Here is a 26,704-nt window from a genome sequence, read left to right on the forward strand (position 1 = left end):
TTGTGGAGCACAGGTTTCTCTAGTTGCGGCACACAGGTTTCTCTAGTTGTGGAGCACAGGTTTCTCTAGTTGCAGTACACAGGTTTCTCTAGTTGCGGCACACAGGTTTCTCTAGTTGTGGAGCACAGGTTTCTCTAGTTGTGGAGCACAGGTTTCTCTAGTTGCAGCACACAGGTTTCTCTAGTTGTGGAGCACAGGTTTCTCTAGTTGCAGTACACAGGTTTCTCTAGTTGTGGAGCACAGGTTTCTCAAGTTGTGGCGCACAGGTTTCTCTAGTTGTGGAGCACAGGTTTCTCTAGTTGCGGCACACAGGTTTCTCTAGTTGGAGCACAGGTTTCTCTAGTTGCGGAGCACAGGTTTCTCTAGTTGTGGAGCACAGGTTTCTCTAGTTGCGGCACACAGGTTTCTCTAGTTGTGGAGCACAGGTTTCTCTAGTTGTGGAGCACAGGTTTCTCTAGTTGCGGCACACAGGTTTCTCTAGTTGGAGCACAGGTTTCTCTAGTTGCGGAGCACAGGTTTCTCTAGTTGTGGAGCACAGGTTTCTCTAGTTGCGGCACACAGGTTTCTCTAGTTGTGGAGCACAGGTTTCTCTAGTTGTGGAGCACAGGTTTCTATAGTTGTGGCACACAGGTTTCTCTAGTTGTGGAGCACAGGTTTCTCTAGTTGCGGCACACAGGTTTCTCTAGTTGTGGCGCACAGGTTTCTCTAGTTGTGGAGCACAGGTTTCTCTAGTTGTGGCACACAGGTTTCTCTAGTTGCGGCACACAGGTTTCTCTAGTTGTGAAGCACAGGTTTCTCTAGTTGGAGCACAGGTTTCTCTAGTTGTGGCGCACAGGTTTCTCTAGTTGTGGCGCACAGGTTTCTCTAGTTGCAACGCACAGGTTTCTCTAGTTGTGGCGCACAGGTTTCTCTAGTTGCAGCACAGGTTTCTCTAGTTGTGGAGCACAGGTTTCTCTAGTTGTGGAGCACAGGTTTCTCTAGTTGGAGCACAGGTTTCTCTAGTTGTGGCGCACAGGTTTCTCTAGTTGGAGCACAGGTTTCTCTAGTTGTGGTGCACAGGTTTCTCTAGTTGTGGAGCACAGGTTTCTCTAGTTGTGGAGCACAGGTTTCTCTAGTTGTGGCACACAGGTTTCTCTAGTTGTGGCACACAGGTTTCTCTAGTTGGAGCACAGGTTTCTCTAGTTGGAGCACAGGTTTCTCTAGTTGTGGCGCACAGGTTTCTCTAGTTGTGGCGCTCAGGTTTCTCTAGTTGTGGAGCACAGGTTTCTCTAGTTGTGGTGCACAGGTTTCTCTAGTTGGAGCACAGGTTTCTCTAGTTGTGGCGCACAGGTTTATCTAGTTGTGGCACACAGGTTTATCTAGTTGTGGAGCACAGGTTTCTCTAGTTGCGGCACACAGGTTTCTCTAGTTGGAGCACAGGTTTCTCTAGATGTGGAGCACAGGTTTCTCTAGTTGGAGCACAGGTTTCTCTAGTTGTGGCGCACAGGTTTCTCTAGTTGTGGAGCACAGGTTTCTCTAGTTGCGGAGCACAGGTTTCTCTAGCTGCAGCACACAGGTTTCTCTCGTTGCGGCACACAGGTTTCTCTCGTTGTGGAGCACAGGTTTCTCTAGTTGCGGCACACAGGTTTCTCTATTTGTGGAGCACAGGTTTCTCTAGTTGTGGAGCACAGGTTTCTCTAGTTGGAGCACAGGTTTCTCTAGTTGTGGCGCACAGGTTTCTCTAGATGTGGAGCACAGGTTTCTCTAGTTGTGGAGCACAGGTTTCTCTAGTTGGAGCACAGGTTTCTCTAGTTGTGGCGCACAGGTTTCTCTAGATGTGGAGCACAGGTTTCTCTAGTTGCAGCGCACAGGTTTCTCTAGTTGCGGAGCACAGGTTTCTCTAGTTGCAGAGCACAGGTTTCTCTATTTGCAGCGCACAGGTTTCTCTAGTTGTGGCGCACAGGTTTCTCTAGTTGGAGCACAGGTTTCTCTAGTTGTTGAGCTCAGGCTTTAGATTGCACAGGCCCAGTAGCTGCAGTTCACTAGCTTAGTTGTCCTGCAGAATGTGGTCCTTATTCCCTGATCAAGGATTTAACCCACAACCCCTGCATTGAATGGCAGATTCTTAACCACTGGACAACCAGGGTATTCCCCACTTATTTTTATACTTGTAAAGTTTGATAGGTGACTTTTATTGTTGTTTATTCTTCAGGTTAATAAAGATTAGTAAGTGTTGAAATAAATACTTGCCTATGATCATTAAAAAGATAGCTTTATGAAGTCAAGGTAGCATTTGGATTTGAGTTGACAGATGAATAGATAAGGAAGTTGTGGTACATATATACAATGGAATATATTACTCGTCCATAAAAAGAAATGAACATGAGTCAGTTGAATTGAGATGATGAACCTAGAGCCTGTTATACAGGGTGAATTAAGTCAGAAAGAGAAAAACAAATGTCATATATTAATGTACTTGAATGGAATCTAGAAAAAGGTACTGATGAACCTATTTTCAGGACAAGAATAGAGATGCAGATGTGGAGAACAGACTTTAGACACAGCAGGGGAAGGAGAAGGTGGGACAAATTGAGAGAGTAGCACTGACATATTTATCCTACCACCTGTAAAGCAGAGCTGAGTGGGAAGTTGCTATATAACACAGGGAGGCGAGCCCAGTGCTCCTGATGACCTAGAGGTAGGGCAGTGGTTGGGCTGGGAGGGAGGCTCAAGAAGGAGGTGACATATGTATACACACACACACACACACACACACACACACACACACACACACTTACGGCTGATTTGCACTGTTATATGGCAGAAACCAACACAACAGTGTACAGCAATTATCCTCCAATTAAAAATAATAATGAAAAGATGGCATTGAATTTGAAATCAGAATACCAGCCTCTGGTTTGGAGTCTGACACTTCTGTTTACCAGTTGTTTGATAATACAAGTCATTTAGTCTTTAAAAAAAAAAGAAAAAACTACGAAAGACCCTATCCACTTCACAGAAGAGCTCAAAGATTCACAATGGAAAATGCTTTGTGAACCATTTGGCATGTTGCCAGTATGAGCTCCTTTTATTTATTAATAGTAGTTGTTAAACATTTATCAAGACTCCCCTTTCCTTTATCGACTTTACCTAAAATACAGAAAGGTACAGTGTGGCTACAGCTTTCCAAGGGAGCCCATGCCTAAAAACCATTTATTAATTACACACAAAGAAAGGGGGTTTTGTTATTTCCCCTCTTATTTTTTCACTCTTCATTCCTTTGGAATGAGAGAAACACCCAGGGAGAAAAGATCTTTTATTTTCTGTAGAATGTAGAAAAGTTCCAAAGTATTTTAGAACCTAGCCCATTAAAATGGAGAAGAATAAGGCCAGCCCCACAGAGCCATCACAGAGGGACTGATGAAAGGGCTGTCGTCGGCCGGCAGGTCCTCTGCAGCAGGGGTCTGTGAGGAAACCAAGCAAACGTGACTGCTTCTGAAGCTCTTCAAGGCAGATTTTGGCACTAGAACCTTGTGTTCCTATCCAGGAGAAAAATTACAGAATTTCTTTTATGTAAGCAAGAACATGGCTGTCGGTGTGTGCTTTCAAGGGGTATAAATTAACCCGCACTGGCTTGGACTGCTTTTTCTCATCTCTGATACTAAAACCGTATATCTCTCTTTTCAGTTTTCAGATTACATTCAGTAATCCCCAAATTAGAGAACTTTGATTTGCCAAGTATGATGAAATAATCTATCAGTTTCTCTACCAACGGCAGAAAATCTAGGTTCAGGTTCCTGCCCTGGGTGAGTTACTGGCCTCGGTCAGGCCTTGCTGCTGATTAATAGGTGCTCACTCGTGGCCCCTGGCAGGTGCAGACTGTTTAGTAAAGGGCAGCACTTCTTACTGGCTCTTGGTAATTGCGCTGTATTTGCTATAAAGTGAAATTAATTTATTAGAAATAATCAGAGTGCTATTTTTAATGTTCAAAATCTCTAACAACATTAGCCTATTTTTTTTAAAAAATTAGAAAATAAGTGTGATGCATGCTCAGTTGTGTCTGACTCTGTGACACCATGGACTATAGCCCTCCAGCCTTCTCTGTCCTTGGGATTCTCCAGGTAATACAGGTAATACTGGAGTGGGTTGCCATTTCCTCCTCCAGGGGATCATCCTGATCCAGTGACCAAATCCCAGTCTTTTGAGTCTCCTGCATTGGCAAGCAGGTTCTTTACTACTGCACCACCCGGGAAGCCACAAAATTAGAAAAGTGGCAGAATGCAATTATGGTTTCAGACATTATAAACATTTTCTAAGAATGATGTAAATCCAGGTGTCATACTGCTGCTTTTGGGGGGGGAAAGCTATTTTTAATTAAAATGATAATGTTTTTTATAAAAAAAAAAGCCATACAGAAAAATACAGCGAAATGGGCTACAAACCATCTCAGCCTGCCTCATCCCAGAAGAGGCCAGTGGTGACACTTGTTGAGCATTTTTCCTCTGCATGTGTGCAGGTGGGCATAGATTGAGAGACAGAGAGAGGGAGAAAGATAGATTGATAAACTTGACAGCATAAAAATGAAAAACTTCTCCGTGACAACATACCATAAAGTTAAGAAATAAATGTCAATGAGGGGAAAATATAGAAAGAGTTCTTATAAAATCTAGATGAAAAAGACAACTCAGTAGAAATATGGACAGAAGACAGAAAGAGACATTTTACTGAAGAGGGAATACAAATGGCTGATAACCATCCAAAAATAATCCCCAGCCTCACTTGTTATTAAAGAAATGCAGCTTAACCAAGGAGATGCCACGGAAGTCTGGTGACACTCCATGATGGCAGGGGTGGGGGAAGCAGACACAGTGCGCACTGCCGGTAGGACTGGGAATCAGCACCACTTGGGAGAAAAGCAACTGACATTCCCTCTCCAGTTTTACAGCACCCTGACCCTTTGACCCATGATTTCCCTACTGTAAACTTACCTAACAGATAGATGCGCACAAGTTTGCAAAGCAACAGGGTTAGTGACGAGTGAAAAATTAGAAATGCCCTTAAAAGCCATTAGTAGGAAATTGATTATGAAGCTATGCTCTGTCCATGGGATGGGATACTGTAGAGCCACTAAAGAGAATGAGATGGATGTCTGTGTTCTGACATGAAAGGTGTCCAAAGTGTATTCTTAATTTAAAAAGGCCAGATGTGAACCAGAATGTTCTTTCAGTCAATGACCAACTAAACACTACAATGTGCTGGACTCAGTGTTAGGTCTGGGACTGTGATGGAAGGTTCAGTTGTCAGAGGTCTTGCTCTCAAGAAACCACCTAGTGAGTGAGAAAGACCTTAGTGAAGGTGAATGTAAAGATACCAACGTGAAGGTGCCACAGGGAGAGGTACCAGATGCTGTGAGAACTCCCTGGGGGCAGCCTGACCTGATGTGGGATCTGATAATGAGATACCCCAAAGGATGAGGAGAGGAGCCCCTGTGGGGAGAGCCCCGAGTGAGAGGGGGACGGGGCCAAGCTCTGATCGTGTGTGTGTGTGTGTCTGTGTGTGTGTGTGTGTGTCTGTGTGTGTAAGCACATCAGAATTTCTGAAAAGATACCCGGGAAACTGTTCGTAGTGAGTAAGCTATTAAAAATCAGACTAAAAATGGGGAGTAGAGAGGGTGAGACTTATAGACAATGAAGGACAGGACATTTAAATTTGTAATTGTTTATTCTTTTCTACCACTTAGGATTTTTTAAAAATTATATGCAGGTACTACTCATAATTTAAAAATCTAGTTAAGTTTTAAGAAGACACACACAACCAAACGAAAAAAAAACTAAGGCCCCAACATGTCTATTTTGGTGCTAACTCTTACAGCAAGTAGGGCCTGTTCTTCCCAGCCTTTTGGAGGAGCTAAAATTGACAACTGGAAAGCTGCCACAGAGCCTTTCTCTGACTATTAAAAGAAACTAGCTCAGTCCGGGGCTCTCAGAAATCAGTTTTTGAATGCCCTCTGCACCCAGTCACTCCTTGCATCTACTTTCCTGCAGGGATCACCAGCTCCATGTCTTTTTTTAGCCAAAGCCCTCCAGTGGCCTCCACACATACCCTGCGGTATGTGTGGCCATGGAAGACCTCCCTACTGGGCAGAGATGGGAGAGGAAAGGAAGTGGCACCCTTGGACTGCAACATGACCCTGTCTTGCACAAGGATGACAGCTCAAAGCTGAAGCAGGGGATGGCCAGCTCTGGCAGAGCAGAGAGAGATAGCTATGCACTTTCTCAGCTGGTCAGCTATAAAAGCAGCGGCAAGCTCGCACTCCATGGTGACAAGTGGACTGAGCTTCTGTTGAATTAAGGCACAAATCTGAATCAGAGCGTGAATGGAGACCCCTGACAGCAGGCACTGTAATGCCTGCTCCACCCTGTGTCCACTGCCTGACCCCTCCAGGCGTCCCTCTTCCATTTGTGCTCAGAATGCCGTATGCTGGCAGTTCACTCTTCCGCCAGTCAGCATATTCAGTTCTGGGCTGAGTCTATTTAGCAACTGTTCTCTGACTCTTAATAGTTCTTCATTATGTTGACTTGAAAATCACCTTTCTGTGACTTCTGCCCTCTTGATGACCAGGTGTTAGATGAGCAAAACGTGCAATTTGAAATCCCAGGCCTTAGTTTGAACCCCTGTCCTGTCATCAGCCAACTCTGTGACCTTCAGACAGTCGTTTATTCTCCTCGAAACTTCATTTTCCCATCCTTAAATTAGGCAGTTAGCATCACTCTCACTGGTCATTTTGAGACTAAGTGGAGCCAGTGTGCCTCAGGCCCTCCCCTCCCCAGCCCTCAACTGTACTGAGAGATCCTGGCAATTACTGTTTTCCTGTCAGTGAGAGTGCTCATCTCCAGGGTAAAGAGATACGGTTTCAGTCCACGAACGTACTTTGAGCTACTCGAGTGCTCTTCACTTTGCTGTGGGAGAGATTTCCCTCTGAGTCATGGATTCCCCTAATTATTATCAAAAGGAGAAAAAAAGAAATCCCTCTCCCTCCTCCCCAGGAATTGGAGTTCCACACTCAGAATGAATCCTGTGTTTTAAGTTGAATATTCATATGATGGTGTCTGCCTGCATAAATAGAAACATCCTTTTTACTAGTCATCAAGTTTTCTCTTCAGAAACTATCACACATTTTCCAAATCCGCGGGGACAGGCCCAGTTAGATAAGAGTCTGCCAGCCCTGGCTCTGGCTGTGTCTATTGACAGCTCGATTGGCGCTGAGGAACCGGTGGTTTCCCCAGAAACACACAGGAGGACCGCAATGCAACAGCTGCTCTGTACCTTGCCAGGGCTTCAGGCGGTTGGCCTCGTGAATGAGTTTTTTCAATTAATGACCTTGCTCCATATGGGACATTAAAGATGTTTTTGTTTTTAACCCAGGACGACATGCTAGAAGCTGGAAAGATTTAAGAATATTAAATATTCCTCCTCAGCCTCAAGATGACAGTTGATAAACAAGTAGCCATAAGATATCAAAAACATCAAAGGATAGGAGGAGAGGTGCAAGCCCTGGGGTGCTTAATAAAAAATAAGGAAGAGAGAGCGTAGTCAAGCTGCAGATCCCCAGCAGGGCCAGTACCTGGGTGTCTGTATAAAGCCAAAGTAGCAAGCAGGACTCCTGTAACTGTTCACTCTAACGTTTGTCCTCACGTGCTCCAGATGTTTGTAACAGGGGTATTTATATTATCTTAGCAACCAAAGCGTTGCTCCAGAATTGTGAACAGTGGCTTAGTTTGGAAAGATTGGGTGATCTAATCATGAGCTCTGTCAATGTCCTCTGTGCCCCTCCCTCAGGAGGTCTCCTGCCCGTGTGGTACTGTGCTTATCAAACTGTGTCACTCCAACATTCATGCTCCAAGGAGGGTCTTTCGGGGGCAGCTGGATGGAAGCAACTGGGTGGGCTTGCAGACCCTCTCCACCTGCTTCAGCAAGAGCAGCTCCACTCTTACCTGCCTTGCATGTTACAAAACCATGGACGATTCTGTTTGGACTAAAAGGCATTCTTTTGCTTTAAAATCAGAAACTTGAAAAGCAGTGGCATCATGATGTTTGAATCCTTTGTAAGTTGCTTTTCCACTCAATGATGTGTTTTTTAAATATAACCATGTTAATACACGTAGATAGAGTTTAATCGTTGTATGAATAAACCACATCGTATTCATTCCCCTGCTGATGGGCATTTAGATGGTTCCCCATTCTTCACCATCTCAAAATACTTCTTCAGTGGAATTGAGGGCGTTTTCCGTATAGACACTGATGGATGGTGCCCTCTAAGCTAGACCAGAAGGGAAGGGACAGTGGTTGGATGGTGAGATGTGGAGAGTGGACAGAGGATGAGAAGCCACACAGATGTGATAAAGTCAGGGTGCCCCACAGTCAAACAGGTTCTGTGAACTGTGGGATCCAGAGGTAGCACAGATCATGGGGGACTGGGTGGCCAAGGATGGGGAGGAAAATGAGCCTGTCAAAGCCCCGGAGGCCGAGGTGTTAGCTGGGTCATTCACTGGGTGTTTTAGTTTGCTCTGTCAGCTCCACCCTGCACCCCTCTCTGTGCCCACTAAGCACCGTGTCTGTGGGCCGCTTGCCCTGTGCTGGGGAGTCATGCAGCCTTAACCTTGGAGGAAGAGAGCACATGCAGGTGGCCTTCACCCCTCTACCGAAGGCCATAACTCACCTTTCCAGTTCCAGCAAAGGCTCCCTCCCTTGCTTTCCCTCTGATGGTAAAACAGCCTGTTTGGGGTCCTCTACTCTCTTCCTTAGGTTTCCTCCATGCAAAGCGTCATTTTATTGTCTTCTTACCCTTATTCGTCTGTTAAACTGAACTATCCCTTTCTCGCCCAATAGCTGCAGGCCTATCTTATGGAGATCACTGAAAATGATGATGGGAGGAAGGGAGGAAGGGAGGAAGGAAAGGTAGTGAGCCAGAACCCTGGTGGGGGCGGTGTCTGAGTTTAGGTAAAATCAAGCTGCCCCACATTTTTGTTATTCATCTATAAGCGCCTTTAAAACCAAAAGCTCTGCCTAATTTTTGTGTGAATTCCTAGTGTTTGAGTAATATGTGGCATGCAAAAAGCATTTTATAATTAAGATGAATTGAATTGAATATGACTGAATTAAATTAAGCTGAATTGTTCTGAATAAATGAGATACTAATGTGGCACATTTTAAATACCATGGGTTCCCTTCTCCACTGCCCTCGCCCCCTACTCCAGCATATGGCTTTTAGAAGCTTCATGAACATCAAATAACAAATTAGATCAGACACTGAGTTTCTGAAGTAAATAATGAATACTAAGTGTTCGCTTATGTTAGCATCTTATACAGAAAACCATTGAAGTTATGAAGATTTTGTGATACATTCAGACCCCTGTTAATATTTCAGTATCCACTTTCTTGATACTGTGAACATTTTTGCTCATGGAAAACTTTGCATCCTGTTTCCAAGACAAAAAAGCAGCTTAGCTCTCAGAACATGTTAATTATTCATTTGAAAGTAATTTTGATGGACTCACATCTTTTGCATTGACTTGAATTATAATACCGAGTGGAAACAAAATATGAAATCTTTTTGAATTAGAATTTGAGCTGTAGTCAATCTAAAATACTGTGTGTAAAAGATCTTTGTAACAATATGAGTTAAATCTCTTCTGGCATCAGACAGTGCTCTCCTCACCCTCTGGATTGTAGAGATAGTAAACACGGGGAAAAGACAAAGTAAACATGATCTATTAATATTTGCATTGGGGGCAGGGCAAGCTTTTTCTCTTGTTTTTTTTAATTCCTGAGCACTGAACATTTGATTTCTCACTCTATCCCTCTGGCTCCAATTTGAAAAGCATTTCCAATCAGAACTTCAGGCCAACTTGAGGATAATGACTAATTATGGTTTGCCAAAATCACACGTTCAGTTTATTTATATCCTGTAATTTAAAAATTCATTTTAAAACAAAAGCTATTGTTAATATTTACAAATATGAAATTCTGATTCTTCTAACACAGCAATAAAAGTTATTACCAAGAATCTTGATTTGGAATAGCCTCATCATAAGAAGTCTAGATCTAGTAACTCAGTAGGTTTTAACATATGACAAATGAGATGACAGTCTAGAGTCTACCCTGATTATCATCTCAGAAATGCATTTAGCTGGTAGTCAGAGGAGCAAGTCTCTCTGGCTTTGCTGGCTCACTGCTGTCTCTGGACTCGAGGGTTCTAGTGCTCTGGCTTTATGTAGTCTAAGATTTAGGCTGTACTTTAATTCTCTTCCATTTGTGGTATCAATTTGAATATTTTTGACAATTTGTATTATCCTCATTTTATAGATGAAAAAACTGAGGTTGCTGAGGGGGTGATTTGCCCAAGATATTTCACAGCTAATAAAGCATGGAGATAAGACTCAGACCTTGATACTCTGCCTTCAGATTTGCTGTTTCTACCGTGTCATGAATGCTGACATCCCTCCTGGCTGGTGCACACTGCCCTGAGCACCCTGACTCCTTCAGCTTCCAGGAGCTATGAATGATTCATGGAATTATTTACTTGTTTGTTTGCTTAATGTCTCTTTATTTGAAGGGATGCATTTTGTATTTTATTTGAAAGGATTTTATTACTTTATGCTCATAATATCATGTGTGCGTGTGTGCTAAGTCACTTCAGTCATGTCCGATTCTTTGCAACCCTAGGACTGTAGCCAGCCAGGTTCCTCCATATATGGGATTCTCCAGGCAAGACTACTGGAATGGGTTGCCGTGCCCTCCTCCAGGGGATCTTCCCGACCCAGGGATTGGATCCGCATCTCTTATGTCTCTGCATTGGCAGGCGGGTTCTTTGCCACTTGCGCCACCCGAGACCCCATAATATCATCAAGTTGTTCTTTTCCATTAGAGAATTTTTAAATGGGCTTCGTCTCAAGGAACTGAGCTGTTTACTGTGCTCGGGCAATTCCCACGGCCGGTTCGCTGAGGATGTAGTCGAATGGGCTTGGTAGACCAAGCATGGGGGTGGGGTCAGGGTTTCAGTGGGTGAGGCTGCTGACACTGGGGGTGAGTCCCCCTCTCTGGACTGGCCACTGGTAGGGGACTGTGCTTGCCCACTTCTGCTGCAGCGCTGGCACTTTTTAATTCATCTCCTTCCTTCTGGAAACCAACCCCCACTCCTTCTTCTACCGACAATGCACTCATGGGAGGATAGACTTTTAAATGATTTACTTAGAAATAAGTCCTGGCCACAGCATCAAGCCATCTGGACTCAGTGTCCAGGGCTTGGTACATTCTCTCTGCACTGCACGATGCTTTTAAAACCCAACTCCCCCCAGAGTTGATTGTGCTTCCACATAAATCACATTGTTTAGGTTGCTGGAAGTTTCCTTGGCTTTCTGCTTATCGCTGCAAGAACAGTTTGTTCCCTGCTGCCGCTGCCAAGCATGGAAGCAAACGTGTGTCTTCTTTTCGTGACGACAGGCGCATCTCATCGTCCTGAGAGGAAGCCCCTCTCAAGAGGAGGCAGCCGCGTCCGCACACGCCGTCGCCTGTGCCGCTGTCGCTTCCGGGAGGCCTGAGCACCACGGTGAGAGCAATCGCGAGCCTTCCCCGGGGGCAGAGCGGCCTGCTCCCTCCTGGCCATGCACATCGGGGTCGTGGGCTCGCTGCCTTTGGCATGGGTGAACGGGCAGAGGGAGCTGTGATGGTCGCTTCAGAAAGCCATCTCGGTTAGGTCCACCAGAGCCCTGTGGTTTCTAGCCATTTTCAGCCTTCTTCGAGACCTGTACTCTCAAACACAGCAAATCCAAACGTAGCTCTCAGAGCCCCAGAGAGTTCATGCTGGGCTTACAGGGTGGCCTCCTGGGCTTTCGAAGGTGATCTATTTTTAAAGATTGTTGTGCAGCTACTGTGGCAACAGATCTGGCCTGTTGAAACGCCGGCCTTCAGACCCTCCCAGGGCTGAGCTTTCAATCAGGATAAACTTACACGTCTTCAGGATTCCAAAAGGAAGTTGCCACTTATGAGTCATATAGTTTTTCTTAGCCCTACATAATAGGTAGAGTGGTGAGCTTGGGAGTTTTTTAATCTTCCATCCCCGGCTCCGAGCATACAGTAGGCCTCTACTGATGAAGAACATACTATCCTAATGACTTTTTCTTGTTGTTGGCCAGAATATTCAGAAACAAGAGTATGATTCATAAAGAAGACCTGAGGTGTATTCCAAGATGTCAGATAAAAATACTTATCCATTATAGGAAAATAAGGTCCAGTGTGGCATCAAGCTGGAAGTCAACATTTGGAAGGTTTGAGGCTGAGGTTCTGGGAGCAGGCGCTGGCTGAGATGAGAAGGCTGGTTGTGGCGGGGTGGGGGAGCGGTGCAGCTGAAGGGGGCACCTTGGGAGCAGACTGGTCTGCAGAGGTCCCTGGACCAGGCAGGGGCTCCTGTCCTGGGAGGAGCTGAGGAAGGGGGTCTATCTGTCCATCCCCCCTTGCTGCTGCTGCTGCTGCTAAGTCGCTTCAGTCGTGTCCGACTCTGTGCGACCCCATAGACGGCAGCCCACCAGGCTCCCCCATCCCTGGGATTCTCCAGGCAAGAACACTGGAGTGGGTTGCCATTTCCTTCTCCAATGCATGAAAGTGAAAAGTGAAAGTGAAGTCGTTCAGTCGTGTCCGACTCTTAGCGACCCCATGGACTGCAGCCTACCAGGCTCCTCCGTCCATGGGATTTTCCAGGCAAGAGTACTGGAGTGGGGCCATCTGCCCTTAACGATCCCTCATTCTGGTCTCCAGGAGCTTTGCGCACCTTTTCAGAGCCAGAGGATAGGGAAGGCAGACGCCCTTTCTCATTCTAGCTCCCTGGAGCACTCCACATCTCAACCAACTTCCAAACCTGCAGAGAGCCAATATTTTCACCAACCTGTTGGTGGCTAACATTCCTTTAATAGGCAAGAGAACCTTCCATGCCACAAGTATTAATAGAATACTTAAAATGCAAACAGGATGGAAACCCCTACATTAGCAGGGGTCACAAACCTACATGTCCATAGGGAGCAGGTAAGCAATCCGAGTGAAGCAGATGGTCCTTAGAAACCAGTAGCAGCAGCAGCAGCTTAATTATGATTGGCAGCTAACCCTTGGCTGTAATCTGAGAGATGCAATAGGGAGTGGTGAGGGCTGTGACAAGCTGGGGAAGCCTGTCCCCTGTCCAAAGCGAGCAGCAACTGCTGTTCAGCTCTGGCCCATCACTGTCATGTGGAAGGCAGGCTTGTATCGGCAGGTCTGCTTTTTCAAGAGAAGGCAGAAATCTGAAGTTTTATGTGAAATCAATGCATAGTTGATGGTAACTAAGTCAAATATGTTTCAGGCTCTGAAGGAGGCAAAACAAGTGTGGAGGGCTAGATCCCTAACTTCTGACCTGGGAGCATGAGATATATTTTTTTCTAAGTTTTCCAGTCTAAATATGGTGTTGATATAGCCTCCCCTGTAAGTCAAGAATGCTACTAATACCTACTTGATGCAGATAATTAGGTCTATGAAAATTTAATGACCTCACTTAGTAATAATAGCTAATTCTTACATGGTATGTAGTGTCACGGTTCTAACTGAGCTAACAAAGGTAACTTACCACAGCTCTGTGAGGTTGATACAAGTCCCCAGGTCTCAGATGGAGAAACTGAGGCATGCAGGCTTAGGTAATTTCCCAAGAGCCATGGCCAGGGGCTGTAGACTTGAACCCAGCCTCCTGACCTCCCTGCTGTGTAACAAGGACTGGCACTGCGCGTGCCTTTTCCCTCCTTCCCCCCCCGCACCCCCCACTTACACCTGCCAGAGAGTGTGTGGCCCTGGGGAGGGAGAGGACGCGGGAAGAGTGAAGGCAGCCCGAGGAGGCCCGCCCAGGAGCCCACACAGGTCTCAGCCCCACTTCTGCCCTGTGGCTCTCGGGCAGCTCAGACCTCCTGGTGAGCTGCCCCGGGAAGCCCGCTCGGCTCTCAGTGTCTGAGAGATCGGAGGAGGGTGAGTAGGGAAGGAGAGAGGCAAACTTGCCCAGGAGCGGGGAGTTGGACAGTCGCAGCTGGCTTTGCAGGTTAGGGAGGGGGCTGCTTCTGCCTGAGGCCTGGAGCAGTGGCTGCTTGAAACACTGACCCACGGAGCCCCCAGGAGCCTGGAGCCAGCGGGAATCTCAGCAGCATCATATTAACAATGACGACAGCAGCAGTACCAAGCGTCGTTGGATGCGGGTGCTGGCGCTCTCACCAACATGCCCGTCTCATCCTAACAAGCCTTGGAGGCGGGACACGACCTCCCATTTCACAAAGGAGATGACCCAGCCCACACCACAGCCCCGTCCACTCTCTACTCACGGCTTTACCCAAGGAGTACGAAGCCCCAGTCCATCCGAGGAGGCTCCCTTCTCAGATGCAGCCTCCACTGGTCAGAGGACAGGCGAAATGTCTATGACTTGACACTGGCAGAAAGCGTTTACTTGAAAGCAACGAGGAGGCCGGGCAGAGATGCTGTCGGATCAGAACAGCTGCTGTGCAGCGGCAGCAGGAAGCCCCGGAGCTGGAGCAGAGAGAAGCCCGGCCCTCGCCCCCAAGGCCTCAGACCTCAAACCCAAAACAGGTGCATCAGAAGAGCCAACGCAGAGACCCAGCAGCTCATTCCTACTGTGTTAACAGGCTCGAGGATGCTGCCAGGGGAACCTGTGTTTCCTTGACGGAGAGCACGGGGAAGACTGGGGAAGACGACCTGGCGGGCTGCTGCTCAGACCATTTGTCCCAGTCTTACCCACACGTGCCTAAGCTCGGCCTGGGCCCAGAGGGGCCGTGTTAACACGTGTGGGCTCGGCATCCCCCCAAAACAGGGGTGAGTGGGGTCCCCCCTTCCAGCCAGGAGCCACAGGGGCAGTGGCTAGGTGCCTCCCCACCGCCTTTCAGGGCGCCTGGGTTTCATTTCTCTGCTGTCCCCTAACAGACAGCTGACGCGGTGACGAGGAACCCACCCAGGGCTGAGGCTCTCCAGGCCTCTGCTACCTCCAGCAAGGGGAAAGGAAAGGAGAGAATTTGGAAGTGATCTTTGACAGCTAAGCAAGGGCCCGGCCTCCCCACCCAGCTCTCACCCAGGCAGGCCTCTCTGGCCTGGACTTTGGTCACTTGTGGTTCGGAAGTCCCTGGGAGCAAATCCATACTTTCCACTGAGCACCGAGGACCTCAGCTCTACTCTCCTATGCGGAAACTTGTCTGTGCCAAGTACAGTTTGTTTGTTTGTTTTTAAAGGAATCGTTACTGGGAAATTTCTCATTTGGGGATTCTCCATAGCCTGCTTGCTGAATGCCCATTGAAGGCATTGCCCTCCAATAAACAAAACGTCACTGGCCAAGAAGCCAGTGTGTTTCTGGCTCCACACTCAAATGAATCCCTTTGCTCTGTGCCTTCCCACATTCCTTATGCAGACAAAACTGCCCTAGAAGTCACGGAGGATTGTCATTGCATAAGGCTCCCAATTCAGGCTAGCGAAATGTCACTAACCTGAGCCTGGCCAGCTTCCCAGAGCAGCCATAGACAAACTTGGTGTTAACAGTTCTCCCAGCCCTGCTGAGCGTCAGGGCATTGGCCTTGTGTTTATAACTCTTCTCCTAAAGGACATTAAAATGAAATGGGCTGAAGCCAAGTACATTTTAGTGTAAACCTTTGAGAGGCAGAGCCCGCTGAGCTCGGGTGGCCTTGTTTGGAAGTGGCCCCATGTGGGGCCTGGGCCTGGGAGCTCTGCTGGTTTCAGAAACAACAGGAGAGGACGGGCTATGCCCCTGCCTACCTTGGGGAGGGGGTGGGATCCCCAGTTCTCAGCTCTGTGGACAGACTCACAGGCATGTCTCCCCAGCCCTCTCTCATCCTGACATCTCCCCTCATCTTATACAGTAGTCAGGAAATATGTGGGTATCTAAAGGTGGGCTCTGCATCTGCATGAAGTCCCCTGGCTTTTACCCTCCACGGTCACCCCTTTGCTCAACTCTTCCTCCTGTGGCCTGGTTCTCAGCATTGCCCATGCCAGGCCCTGCCCCACCTGAGGCCTGCTCCCTACTCATGGGTTACCGGTGCTGCTTGAGCCCCGTGTGTCTCAGAGAGACTGGGAGTCAGGCCGTCTCTGGCACACACACACACCCAGCTCCAGCGTGCTCCCAGCCGGTAACGCGGCCGCCAGGGAGCAGCCGCAGCCAGCGGCCTTCGCCTGCCTGTGGCCGTACTTGGCGGGCCCTGCTGCCTCCGTCTCCCACCTCCAACCCGAGGCCCCGACAGCTGCTGGCCAACCCCCCCTTCCTCCTCAGTCTTCCCACCACCCCCCGCAAGCCCTGTGTGCTCTCAGAGACCCCGCCGCAGCTCCTCCCCAGGGCCCACCTCTCAGTGCAGAACGCCTAGCCTGGCTGAGCCTGGCACCCGAGCGCCCCAAGCAGGTGTCAGCGTCCAGCCTACTCTGCGCCCTGCAGGCCAGGTAGGGAAGGGAGGGGGCAGAGAGAGCAGTGGGTGTGGCCAGAGGAGAAAATGGGCTAGGAGGACCCCCTCTCAGAAACCTCTGGAGGGCACCCTAGGGCACAGCCCGTCTAGAGGACTGGGGCCCAGACAGAGGCCAGGCTCTGCCCACCTGAGCACACTCCGGATCAGACAGGGTGTGGCTCTGCGGGTGCTCTGTCCTCAGAGGTCCAGGGAGCCCGGGAGCCCAAAGAGGGGGCACGTGCAGGCTGCGGGGGTGGCAGCTCTTGAGGTTGGCAGAGAAGTAGAAGGTGGCCTTCTGCACCCTGAGCCTGTGCTGTTGGCCTCTCTTCACCGAGGTACAGCCTGTGGCAGAACTGAAACCTCACCGAGCTTTGCTTGCAAACTGCATTTCATCTGTGTGCCTGAGAACAAAGCCCGCAGCTTTATCCCTCTCCTCGGGAGGACGAAACACTCTCTGACAACCACTTCTGTGAGGCGCGAGTGTTTCACTTAGTACTGGCTAATAAGTTATGTCCACAGATTCTTGGAAAAGCTTAAGTTATCAATACTCTGACTTGACTTTGAACCATATTATTAGGGCAGCTTATGGAAATCACATATACTTTACCAAGACAAGCCACTCAGGCAACAGGCATGAGGCTACTGGACCCCTGATGACTACTGGGTGGCCCCAAGCGGTGCTGGAAGAGGATGGTCCTGGCCCACTTCTGATGGTGAGGACTTCGAGGCTGGCATCCCCATGGTGACTGAGCCCTGCCAGGACCTGTGGGCCCCAGGCGCTGTGAGACCAGCCTGCCTCCACCTTGGTCACCTCACTCTGCTGACGCAAGCCCGCCCCCGAGATGGCCGTGGATTTCCAGGGGCCGTGCGGCTCAGCGCCAGCAGGTCTGAGGCATCTCCCAGATGCCAGGGACGATATTCCTCTTGAAGATGATCTTTCGGTGTGGAGAAAGCCTGTCTTGGGCTTCGTCTGTCCTCAGAAAACCCCATGCCCCCCACCCTGAGGCTGCTGGTTGGTCTCAGGGCAGCTGCCTGCACAGGGCCTCCGGCAGCTCCCAGCAGGGTCTAGATGGGTTCAATCTGTTTATCTGCTGGGTATTGGCACTCCTCTGGGCTAACAGCAGGCTAAAATTTGAGACTTTCCATTTTCAAATTCCCTGGGGCCCTTAAAGCTTTTGCAGTTAGTGCAAAGTACAATTTCCCAAGACTATTACAAAGGATAATTGTCACATTGTACACCCAGCCCTCTCTCATAATGAAAGCTGTCCTCACTGTTCCAAAGCTTGCCTTTGGACAGCCTCAAGAAAATGAGCCCAGGGCTACCAGAATTTATTTTAATTAAAACCTCCTGACCTCTAGGGTGCCAAATCATAACTCCACTTTCCTCCTGCTCTTTGAATGGAGCCCTGGTTTTTTACGCCTTTGTATGCACACACAGGTGGAACAATCTGAAGGGGCCTCTGGGAGACACTAAGCCAGCCTACCCACTGGGCCACACTTGCCCCTCACCCTAACTTGCAGACAGCCCCGGTGTTCTGCAAGAGTGAAAATGGGAGAAGTCCGTGGCCTTGGAACACCTGTGCCACTGGTGCTCAGATTTATAAAGCTAAGTCATGGCCTGTGCTTTAGAAAGTGACCTCATCCCTTGCTGAGGCCACCTGGCATCAGGTTGCCGAGGATTCTAGAAGAGGTTTTTAAGCTTAGCAACGGCCACGTGTGTGAATGCTGAAACTGCTGGCTCCTTGTGAACCCGCACCCAGCATCAGGCACAAGGCCTGTGCCAGGAAGGGGCATCCCGCCCCAGGGGCTGTGACCTGTCCCTCTGGCAACGCCGCTGTCGCTTGTGCCAGAAGGACCTCCGAGGGGATGCCCACTCCTGGGAGAACCAGCTCTGCTTCTCAGGGAGTCAGTCCCTAGGGGTAGTAGGGCAAGTTTTCTCTCCCCTCAGAGACTAATCATGGGGTTCATGGTTTAGGAAGCTAATTTGGGGGACGGGGGAAAATAAGTCAGGGTTTTGCAGTAAAGGAGCTCTCCTATATCCCAGGTAAAAATAAAAGTAGTTTCAAACTTACAGAAATAGGGAAGGCGCCCGCAGTGTGTGCCCTGGACTTTCCACTGTTCCCGAGTCCTAGATTATTCTCAATGCAGCGTCCTGACAGGATGCCCAACTTGTGGTCAACTTGTACGTGACAACGTGTCAGAGAACCCTCTCCCTGGCCGTGCCTCTGCTAACTAGAGACTCCCAGGAACAGAATTAGGAGAACATGGACCTGTTGAGGAGCCGAGGACTCTGAAATGGGGGAAGAGAAGCAGCAATTTTAGGAGCTGACGCCCAAGGGCAGATTCTCAGGCAGGGCCAGTCTCTGATGCCTCATCGCAAAGCCCAGCTTTCTTCCACTTCAGTAGCTATTCTGGCCTTGGTTTGAGTAATAAATTCCTTCGTTCCCCACAATCCCTTCCTTCCTCCCTTGCTTCCAGTCCCTCTTCCAGAGATCCAAAGGTGCTAACGAGCGTTCTCTTTGGAAAGTGTGACTGGGCCTCCCTGAGTTAGAGCCTGTGAGCTGTTTGCGCAGCAGTGTGACAGGCCCGTCGGCTTCCTTCGTCCCAGAGCCCTGTGAGGTCAGCCACACAAGGGAAGGGACACGCGGCAGTCAGGTCTGGCCCAGCCCAGATGCGGCGGTTTTGTGGGGGCGATGGGTCAGCGTGCGACTGCCAGGGACAGGAGCACTAAGAGGTGGGAGGACTTTATGAGGGGCTGGAAAGTGAGAAGGCACAGCTATGTCCACCTGTGTCTGGAAGACCAGCTCCTTACCCAGGAAGGGAGGGGAACACTCCCCATCCCTTTTGACCTCTTCCTTTTTCTGAGCCTGGCACCACTTCTGCAAAAGCCTGGGTCAGAAACTCAGTTCTTACCCTTTTGGTCCTGCCTCCTTCCCATGCCCTTTACATCTGCTCATCTTTCGAGTGAGGGTTCATCTCGGGAAAACAAGGCTGAGACTCAGAAGAACCTCTCCTCTTCAAGAATGGCTCAGTTACAGTCTCTGGTTAATTTCCAGTTAGACAGAAACTAAAACATTAACAGTACTCCATTCTTGAGTAGACTTGTTAATTTTTAGATATGGAACATACATCTCTGTAATGCTTTTACAATCAACAATATAAATGCCACATCATCTCCACATTTGCTGTCATCAGATTATCAAAGTAACCAAAATAGATACTTAGTTCGAACATTTAATCTGTAATATATTCTCCCAAGAGTCAACAAAGACTAAAGTGATGTAACATTTTTCATATACAGTAGTAAAATTTTCTTCTACCAAGAAAAGAATTTGAGAACTACTTTAGAAATCCATCTGCTGGTTTGGCAGTGGACAGACCCCCAGTAAAAGAGTGGAGCCGGGACTCCAGCTTACTAGACTTCTGTCAAGTTTCAAAGCCTGGGGCCAGCTGACCTCCCTGACAGGCAGCAGCCCCCAGCCCAATTCTCACTTCTCTCTGACAGCCGCATAGATCTTCAGCAGAGAAGATCTTGCAGATAAGTGACGCTTGCTTGTTTTCAGACCTGAATTGTCTTTAGGCTGCCTGGATTGGATAGACACGTCTCCCAGCTGTCTGTGTCTCTCCTTTCCACAACAGATCACTTGGGAGGTACTTGAATCGTTTCCAGAAACCTACATTTCTCATTGTGAATTTCAGAGCTGTTCTCAACTTCTCGAGTTGTATGGAGCCATTTATGTGCACGCTTCAGGACTTTGGACCACTCTGTCTGTTTTCATAGCACTGTTCTGTCCTCTCCATGTCCATCCCTGCTCCCAGTGTCCCCGCTGGTTAGCCTAGCGTGGATGAGGGAGGCCCATAGCCACAAACTGTCCCTGAAACTAAAAATTTCTATGTTTCCTGAGCACTGGCTAGGTGTCAGGCGTGTCATCAGTTATTTGTGGGCATTAACCCGTCTACTCCTTACAGCCACCCTATAACAGAGGCGCTGGCACGAAAGCCCCTCTCTGACGTGAGAAACTGGAGGCCAAGCTTGGGAGGCGCAGAGCTGGCTGGCGGCAGGGCTGGGCATGAGGGCAGGCAGCACCTGACCCCTGGGGCCCACCCTCCTTCCCACCTGCTTCTCCACCTCCCAGAACAAGGACCTCCTGCCCCATCCGTCCATCTCTGTGAGTTCTGGAGCAGTGTGTTTGTGGTTCCTCTTTGCAAGTACTGTCGTTCACATCAGAATATGAGAAAAATTAATCCATGGGCCCACTCTCTGCAAAAATATTAAAATAGACAATACCCTGTCCTGTCTAATCAAGAAAATGGGGAGAAAGCACAGAAACAAAATTAGAGGTGGTAAAGGGAAAATAATCAAACACAGAGGAAGCCTGAAGAAGCTAGAGATAACATTTTACCTTTGTGCTCATGTGTATTTGTGCTACACAGTTCATAGTTCATACTAGATTTCCAAATGGAAGTGTCAAGTAGACCTTGTGTGTATGGGTCATAATCTGCCTCAACTGTGCGCTCGTCATGTGAACCCATAAGGTTGTCTCCAGCAGGCACTTGGGTTGTGGCAGTGGGGGGTGGTCCCATGTTCCTCAGGGACACTCACGTTTTCCTCTGCTAGAGCAGGAGTCGGCAAACTTCAGCCCAGGGGCCAAATCAAGCTCCCCGCCCATTTTTCTAAACAGTTTTCTTGGCACACAGCCAGGCTCCTTTATTCACATATCATCTCTGACTGCTTTTGTGCTACAAGTCTTTGGTCCGCAAAGCCTACAATAGTTAGCATCCGGTCCTTTATAGAATAAGTTTGTGACCCCTGTGCTGGAGTCTTAAAATTTTTCTACTTTCAGACTAGATTCTACTTTACAGAGTTTCTTTTTTAAATATTCTTTTCTATTATGGTTTATCACAGGGTATTGAAAATGCCCTGTGATAAACCATATCACAATATCATCAAGGAATGTTGAATATACCCTGTGATAAACTCTGTGCTATACAGAAGGACCTTGTTGCTTACCCACTCTGCATATAATAGTTTACATCTGCTAATCCCAAACTAGCAGTCCTTCCCTCCCCTGCCCCCACCCGGGCAACCACAAGTCATCCTCTGCATCTGTGACTCCGTTTCTGATTCATAGATAGGTTCATTTGTGTCATATTTCAGATCCCACACACAGGTGATATCATATGGTATCTGTCTTTCTGACTTCACTTAGTATGATAACCTCTAGTTGTATCTATGTTGCTGCAAATGGCATTATTCCATTCTTTTTTACAGCCGAATAGCATTCCATTGTATGCACGTACTGTACCTTCTTTATCCATTCATCTGTGGATGGACATTTAGGTTGTTTACATGTTTTGGATATTGTGAATAAAGCTGCTATGAACATGAGGGGTGTGTGTCTTTTTGAATTACAGTTTTGTCCAGGTATATGCCCAGGAGTGGGATTGCTGGATCATATGGTAATTCTGTTTTTGGTTTTTTAAGGAACCTGTTTCTCCATAGTGGCTGCACCGACTTACATTACCACCAAGAGGGTAGGAGGGTTCCCTTTTCTCTACACCTTTTCCAGCATTTGCTGTATTTAGATTTTTTATTCATCGCCATTCTGACTGGTATGAGGTGGTACTTCACTGTAGTTTGATTGCATTTTTCTAATAATTAGTGATGTTGAGCATCTTTTCATTTGCCTTCTAGCCATCCGTGTGTCTTCTTTGGAGAAATATTTATTAAGTTCTTCTGCCCATTTTTCTATTGGGTTGTTTTGTTGTTGTTGTTGAGCTATATTATCTGTTTGTATATTTTGGAGATTAAGGCCTTAGTTTTCTGCTTCAATTTATTGGTTCAGAATTTCCAAACCAAGAGAATTCCGTGGCGGTCCAGTGGTTAGGATTCCATACTTTCACTGCTATAGGCCTGGGTTCAGTTCCTGGTTGAGGAACTAAGATCCCACAAGCCATGTAGTGCAGAAGGAAGGAAGGGAAACAATTGAGGGGGGGGGGGGGAAGAAAAAGAATTTCCAAATAAAGTAGATGGTGCAAATTCTGCCCTCACACATGTGCATGCTCCACGTACAGTCTCCCAGTTTCTTTCAGATGCTTTTTCAAGCCATGGCCTCTGGAGGGACAGCCGGGAGGCTTCTCTTTGGACCAGTGCAATTGCTGGTTTTAGGAATTCCTGGCTATACTGGTTTTCTTTTGCTGCATAGCAAATTATGGTTGTTTAAACACGCAGTTTAAGCTTTCAGTTCTGTCAATCAGAAGTCTAGCATGGTAAGAGTGGCTTCTCTGCTGAGGCTAAAATCAAGTTGTCAGCCGGCTACCTTCTCATCTGGAGCATGGGGTCCTTTTCTAAGCTCAACCCTGTTATTAGCAGGATTCAGTTCTTTATGTTGTAGGACTGAAGCCCCTATATTCTTGCTGACTGTGACCTCTCTCGGCTCCTGTGGGCCACTTTTGGGTCCTTGTACCACGGTCCCCTCCATCTCAGGACTGGAGAACCTCCTTTTCAAATCCGTCTCATATTTTGGATCTCTCCGCCTTCCTTCTCTGCCCCCAACTAAAGAAAACTGCTTTTAAAGCTCTGGTGACGTTAGGTTAGACCCAAGGAGTAATCTCACTTTCTTACAGTCTACTGTGCTATATGACATTCCTTATGACAGGAGTAATATCTCAGCCTATCTATAAGCTCCACCCATAATCAATGAGGAGGTCATAACCAAGGATGAGGGTCATTGGGGTCATCCTGGAAACCTGCCTGTGACACTGAATTTTGCAGGGGCCTCGTGTCATCTGCTTACCACACACAGGCCTCAGGCCTCAGTAACCAGCCCGGCTCAGGCTTATGAGACTCTGGGCATTTTGGAATACCATAGACCTTTTTCCTAAGCCCCTCTTGGACCGTTCAGCTCCCAGCTCCCCCTCCCCATCCCTGCTCTGGCTTTCAGTTTCCTCTTCATTTTTCATATCTGAGATTTTCCTTTTTTGATTTTTGCTTTCAATATTGGCAAATATTTAAAAATATCTTTGTTACATTATAACCAATATGTTTAAGTGCTTGGAATGGTTGGGGTTTATCCTTCAGCAGCATGTCAGCCGTATTTTCCAGAATTATAGTGTTATTAAACTACATTCCAAGATTATAACATCCACTAAAGTCAATGAATCCTTGGAGTTCTAACCTCAGTAAGGAGCAACTAGAGCTTTATGAGGAATTAATGGTTAATCAACCTGAAAACTTAACGATGCGTCAGGTCTAGGGGAAATAGTTTCCCTGTTTGCATAAACTCTGCTTACTATATCACTGGGAGGGCCGAGATGTATGAAAACCGATGAAAATAAATAGCAGTATCTTTCTGAGAACTAGACCTTGTCTAATAAAGCAGTCAGATTAATGGGAAAAGACAGTTTCCCTAACTGGGTTATCTTGTCCAGTTACTTATTATTTTCAGATAGTTCATCATCACTAAATGCATAGTTATTCTGTTTTCATTTCAAATCTGTGAGCAGTTTTCAAAATTGTTGTTGTGGTGCTTTTCTTTAGATGTGGCTGAGCAGTATTTTCAGGATAGCATGGCTAATCTCAAGGATGCTGAAGGGATGGAGAAAGCCAAATTTCTTTCAATTCAAGATGATTACTGCCATTTCCTACAAGTCACTGGACAAGATGAGGTGAGTGAGTTTGGACCACAACTGACAGTTATTTACTCGGGCAACCCAGTTGATACCCAAAGGGCGACTCCTACACTCTGCAAGCCTTAAGCACCTACTGTGTACAAGGCATGTGCCAGGCCCCACAGGGAGAGGGATACATAAGGCCAGGTAGCCAGCTCCTGGATAGGCACTCTTGGGGAACAATAAATTATGAGAACTTAGATGCCATGTCCACCTGCAAAGCACCCTAAAAGACTAGAAACCTTGAGAACCAGATGGACAGTCCCAGCTTATCACAACCTGTGGTCCTAGCTGGCATAGAAGGTAGCAATTAGTGTGTCTTATTATCTTGGCTAACGAATGAAATTTGCATATCTAACAAAAACTACACAGTGCAGAAGTTATGGCTCACTGTCCATTGAACCATACAGGCAAGTTTCCCATGGCTGGTAAAAATGGAACCAGACTCAGAGTTTAGTGTCATTTAACTATCCCAAGGGTAGTTAAACCCTTGGGAACTTGTTCCATAATAAGCCTAACATCTACAAGACAGCCACATGCTTGATTTATATAAATATATCTGTATTTTCAACTCTAATCCATCAAAAGTAAATCCTTGAGAGGAAAACATTTTTATTTCCTCTGCTGTTCTATAGACCTGCTCAACAGTTCTCTCCCAACCCAATGCTTTACCCTTCTCTCAACTGATGTGAGCTTAAGGATGGATTTTCAATCTAGGTGTACCCATGTTTCTCAGGCCAAATAGGGCTATAGTAATCATAATAAATGGAGTTTCCATATTTTTTCTGGATCACTCAGCCAAGTAGAGAGGGGCCTTCCGGGGGTCTCGGGTTCTAGATCATCTCTAGAAGCTCTGTGGAGAGCACTCAGGGCAGAAGTCTGACAGGAAGTGTGCCCCCATCATGCCTCACCCCTTCTAGCTCGTCAGTCGTCTTCACCTGCAGAAAGCCCCTTGACTCCATCCATCGGTTGCCATCTCTTCTCTGCCAGTCATCATCGCCTGCCTGGACCACTCTAGCAAACCCTGCACCCCAACTGCTCCTTCCACTCTTGCCCTTTTCTAACCCATTCTGAATAAGGAAGCCATGGTCATCTTTTAAAAAAGCAAATCTGATCAGCAGGCCTCTATTTGTAAAATACTCCATTGGCTTCTCAGTGCCCTTAAGAGAAGCTGGAATCCCACATTGCCCACAATACCTTGCAAGATCTGAAATCTGCTGGCATTTCCAGTCTCATTTTTGCCCCCTCCGCTGACGTGTGTTGCACAGTGGCCTTTTCTAATCCACACTTCTGGGCCGTGTCAGCACTTGTTTCCTGCTCTTGGAAGGTTCTTCATGGATCTCCTGGCTAATGCAGATCCATCCTTCAGGACTCACCAGCTTGCCTGATTCCTCTCCCTCAGTCTTCATTAGATTGTCCCCACTATTTTTCATCATGGAATCCAGTTTAATGTAATTGTATAGCGTAGTAATGTATTACCATAATGGTGGCACTTCCCAGGTGGTGCTCGTGGTAAAGAACCCGCCTGCCAGTGCAGGAGACATGCGGGTTCAATCCCTGGGTCAGGATGATCCCCTGGAGGAGGGCTTGGCAACCCCCTCCAGTGTTCTTGCCTGGAGAATCCCAGAATCTCTCCCTGGACAGAGGAGCCTGGCCAGCTACAGTCTGTGGAATGGCCAAGAGTCAGACACAACTAAAGCTATGTGGCCCGCATGCACACATGGAAGTGAAAAAGTTCCTTTGAACTGTGTTAAGATATTTTTCTAGTTGTGCTGCTCTGCCAACAAGAACCCTCTCTAACTTCTTATTCCCCGTAAGAAAATCCAAACCCCTCAGCCTGGCATGCCGCCGCCTCTTCCAGCCCAGCCTGTGACGCCTGCCTCACCTCCCTCTGCTCCGCGTTCTGTCCTCGGCTGTAGTCACATTCGTCCCCTCACTGGCCCTGAATGTGCCGTGTGCTCGCCCCCCTACCGCTGTGTGCCCAGGTGCCCAAGCCTGCCTCTTAGTCCACCTGAATCCTGATTATTCTTCCCTTCTCTCCGTTAAACTTGTCTAACTCTCAGAGACTATCACAGTCTGGATTTCCTCTATACCCATGTCCATGTGGCATCTTTCCCACTGCCATCTCAACATGCACTTCTATCTCCAGCTTCCCCAATTACGCTGTAAATGGCGTTGAGAGCATCCTTTAGGAGAAGGAGCTGGGCTCTTCTTTCCCCCACTGGCTCCTGCAAGCCTGACAGCCAATTTTCATGGAAAAGCTGCCAAACCCAGCACTTGCCTCGTGGTCCCTGGGACAGGACATGACAGGCTTCGGCATCAGGAAGACCTGAACCAAGTGGGGGGTCACACACTTCACAACTGACACAGCTCTTCCCCAGCAGTGACTTGTCTTTCCACCTAAGAAATTGTTTCTCTCTTATCAGTGCTTTTCCTGGGGTTCCCTGATCCCGACCCCAGCACCTAATTCATATTCTTGCCAATAAAATGAGTGAAGGCCTTGCCAGCTCCTCTGTCTGGGGAGTACTGGCAGGGTGCCT

General features: G+C 47.7%; 1 protein-coding gene across 9 annotated transcripts in view; it reads left to right on the forward strand.

Annotated features, from left to right (window-relative positions):
* Window positions 1-26,704, forward strand: part of TTC23 (tetratricopeptide repeat domain 23) — a 148,644-nt gene that overhangs the window by 99,819 nt on the left and 22,121 nt on the right. For all 9 annotated transcript variants that reach the window (XM_061158602.1, XM_061158605.1, XM_061158606.1 and 6 more), the window contains 2 exons: window positions 11,482-11,587; window positions 24,034-24,161. In XM_061158602.1, the coding sequence (XP_061014585.1) occupies window positions 11,482-11,587; window positions 24,034-24,161 (234 nt within the window). The remainder of the gene's footprint in view (window positions 1-11,481; window positions 11,588-24,033; window positions 24,162-26,704) is intronic.

The sequence above is a fragment of the Dama dama genome, chromosome 13 (assembly GCF_033118175.1).
Source record: "Dama dama isolate Ldn47 chromosome 13, ASM3311817v1, whole genome shotgun sequence".
NCBI lineage: Eukaryota > Metazoa > Chordata > Mammalia > Artiodactyla > Cervidae > Dama > Dama dama.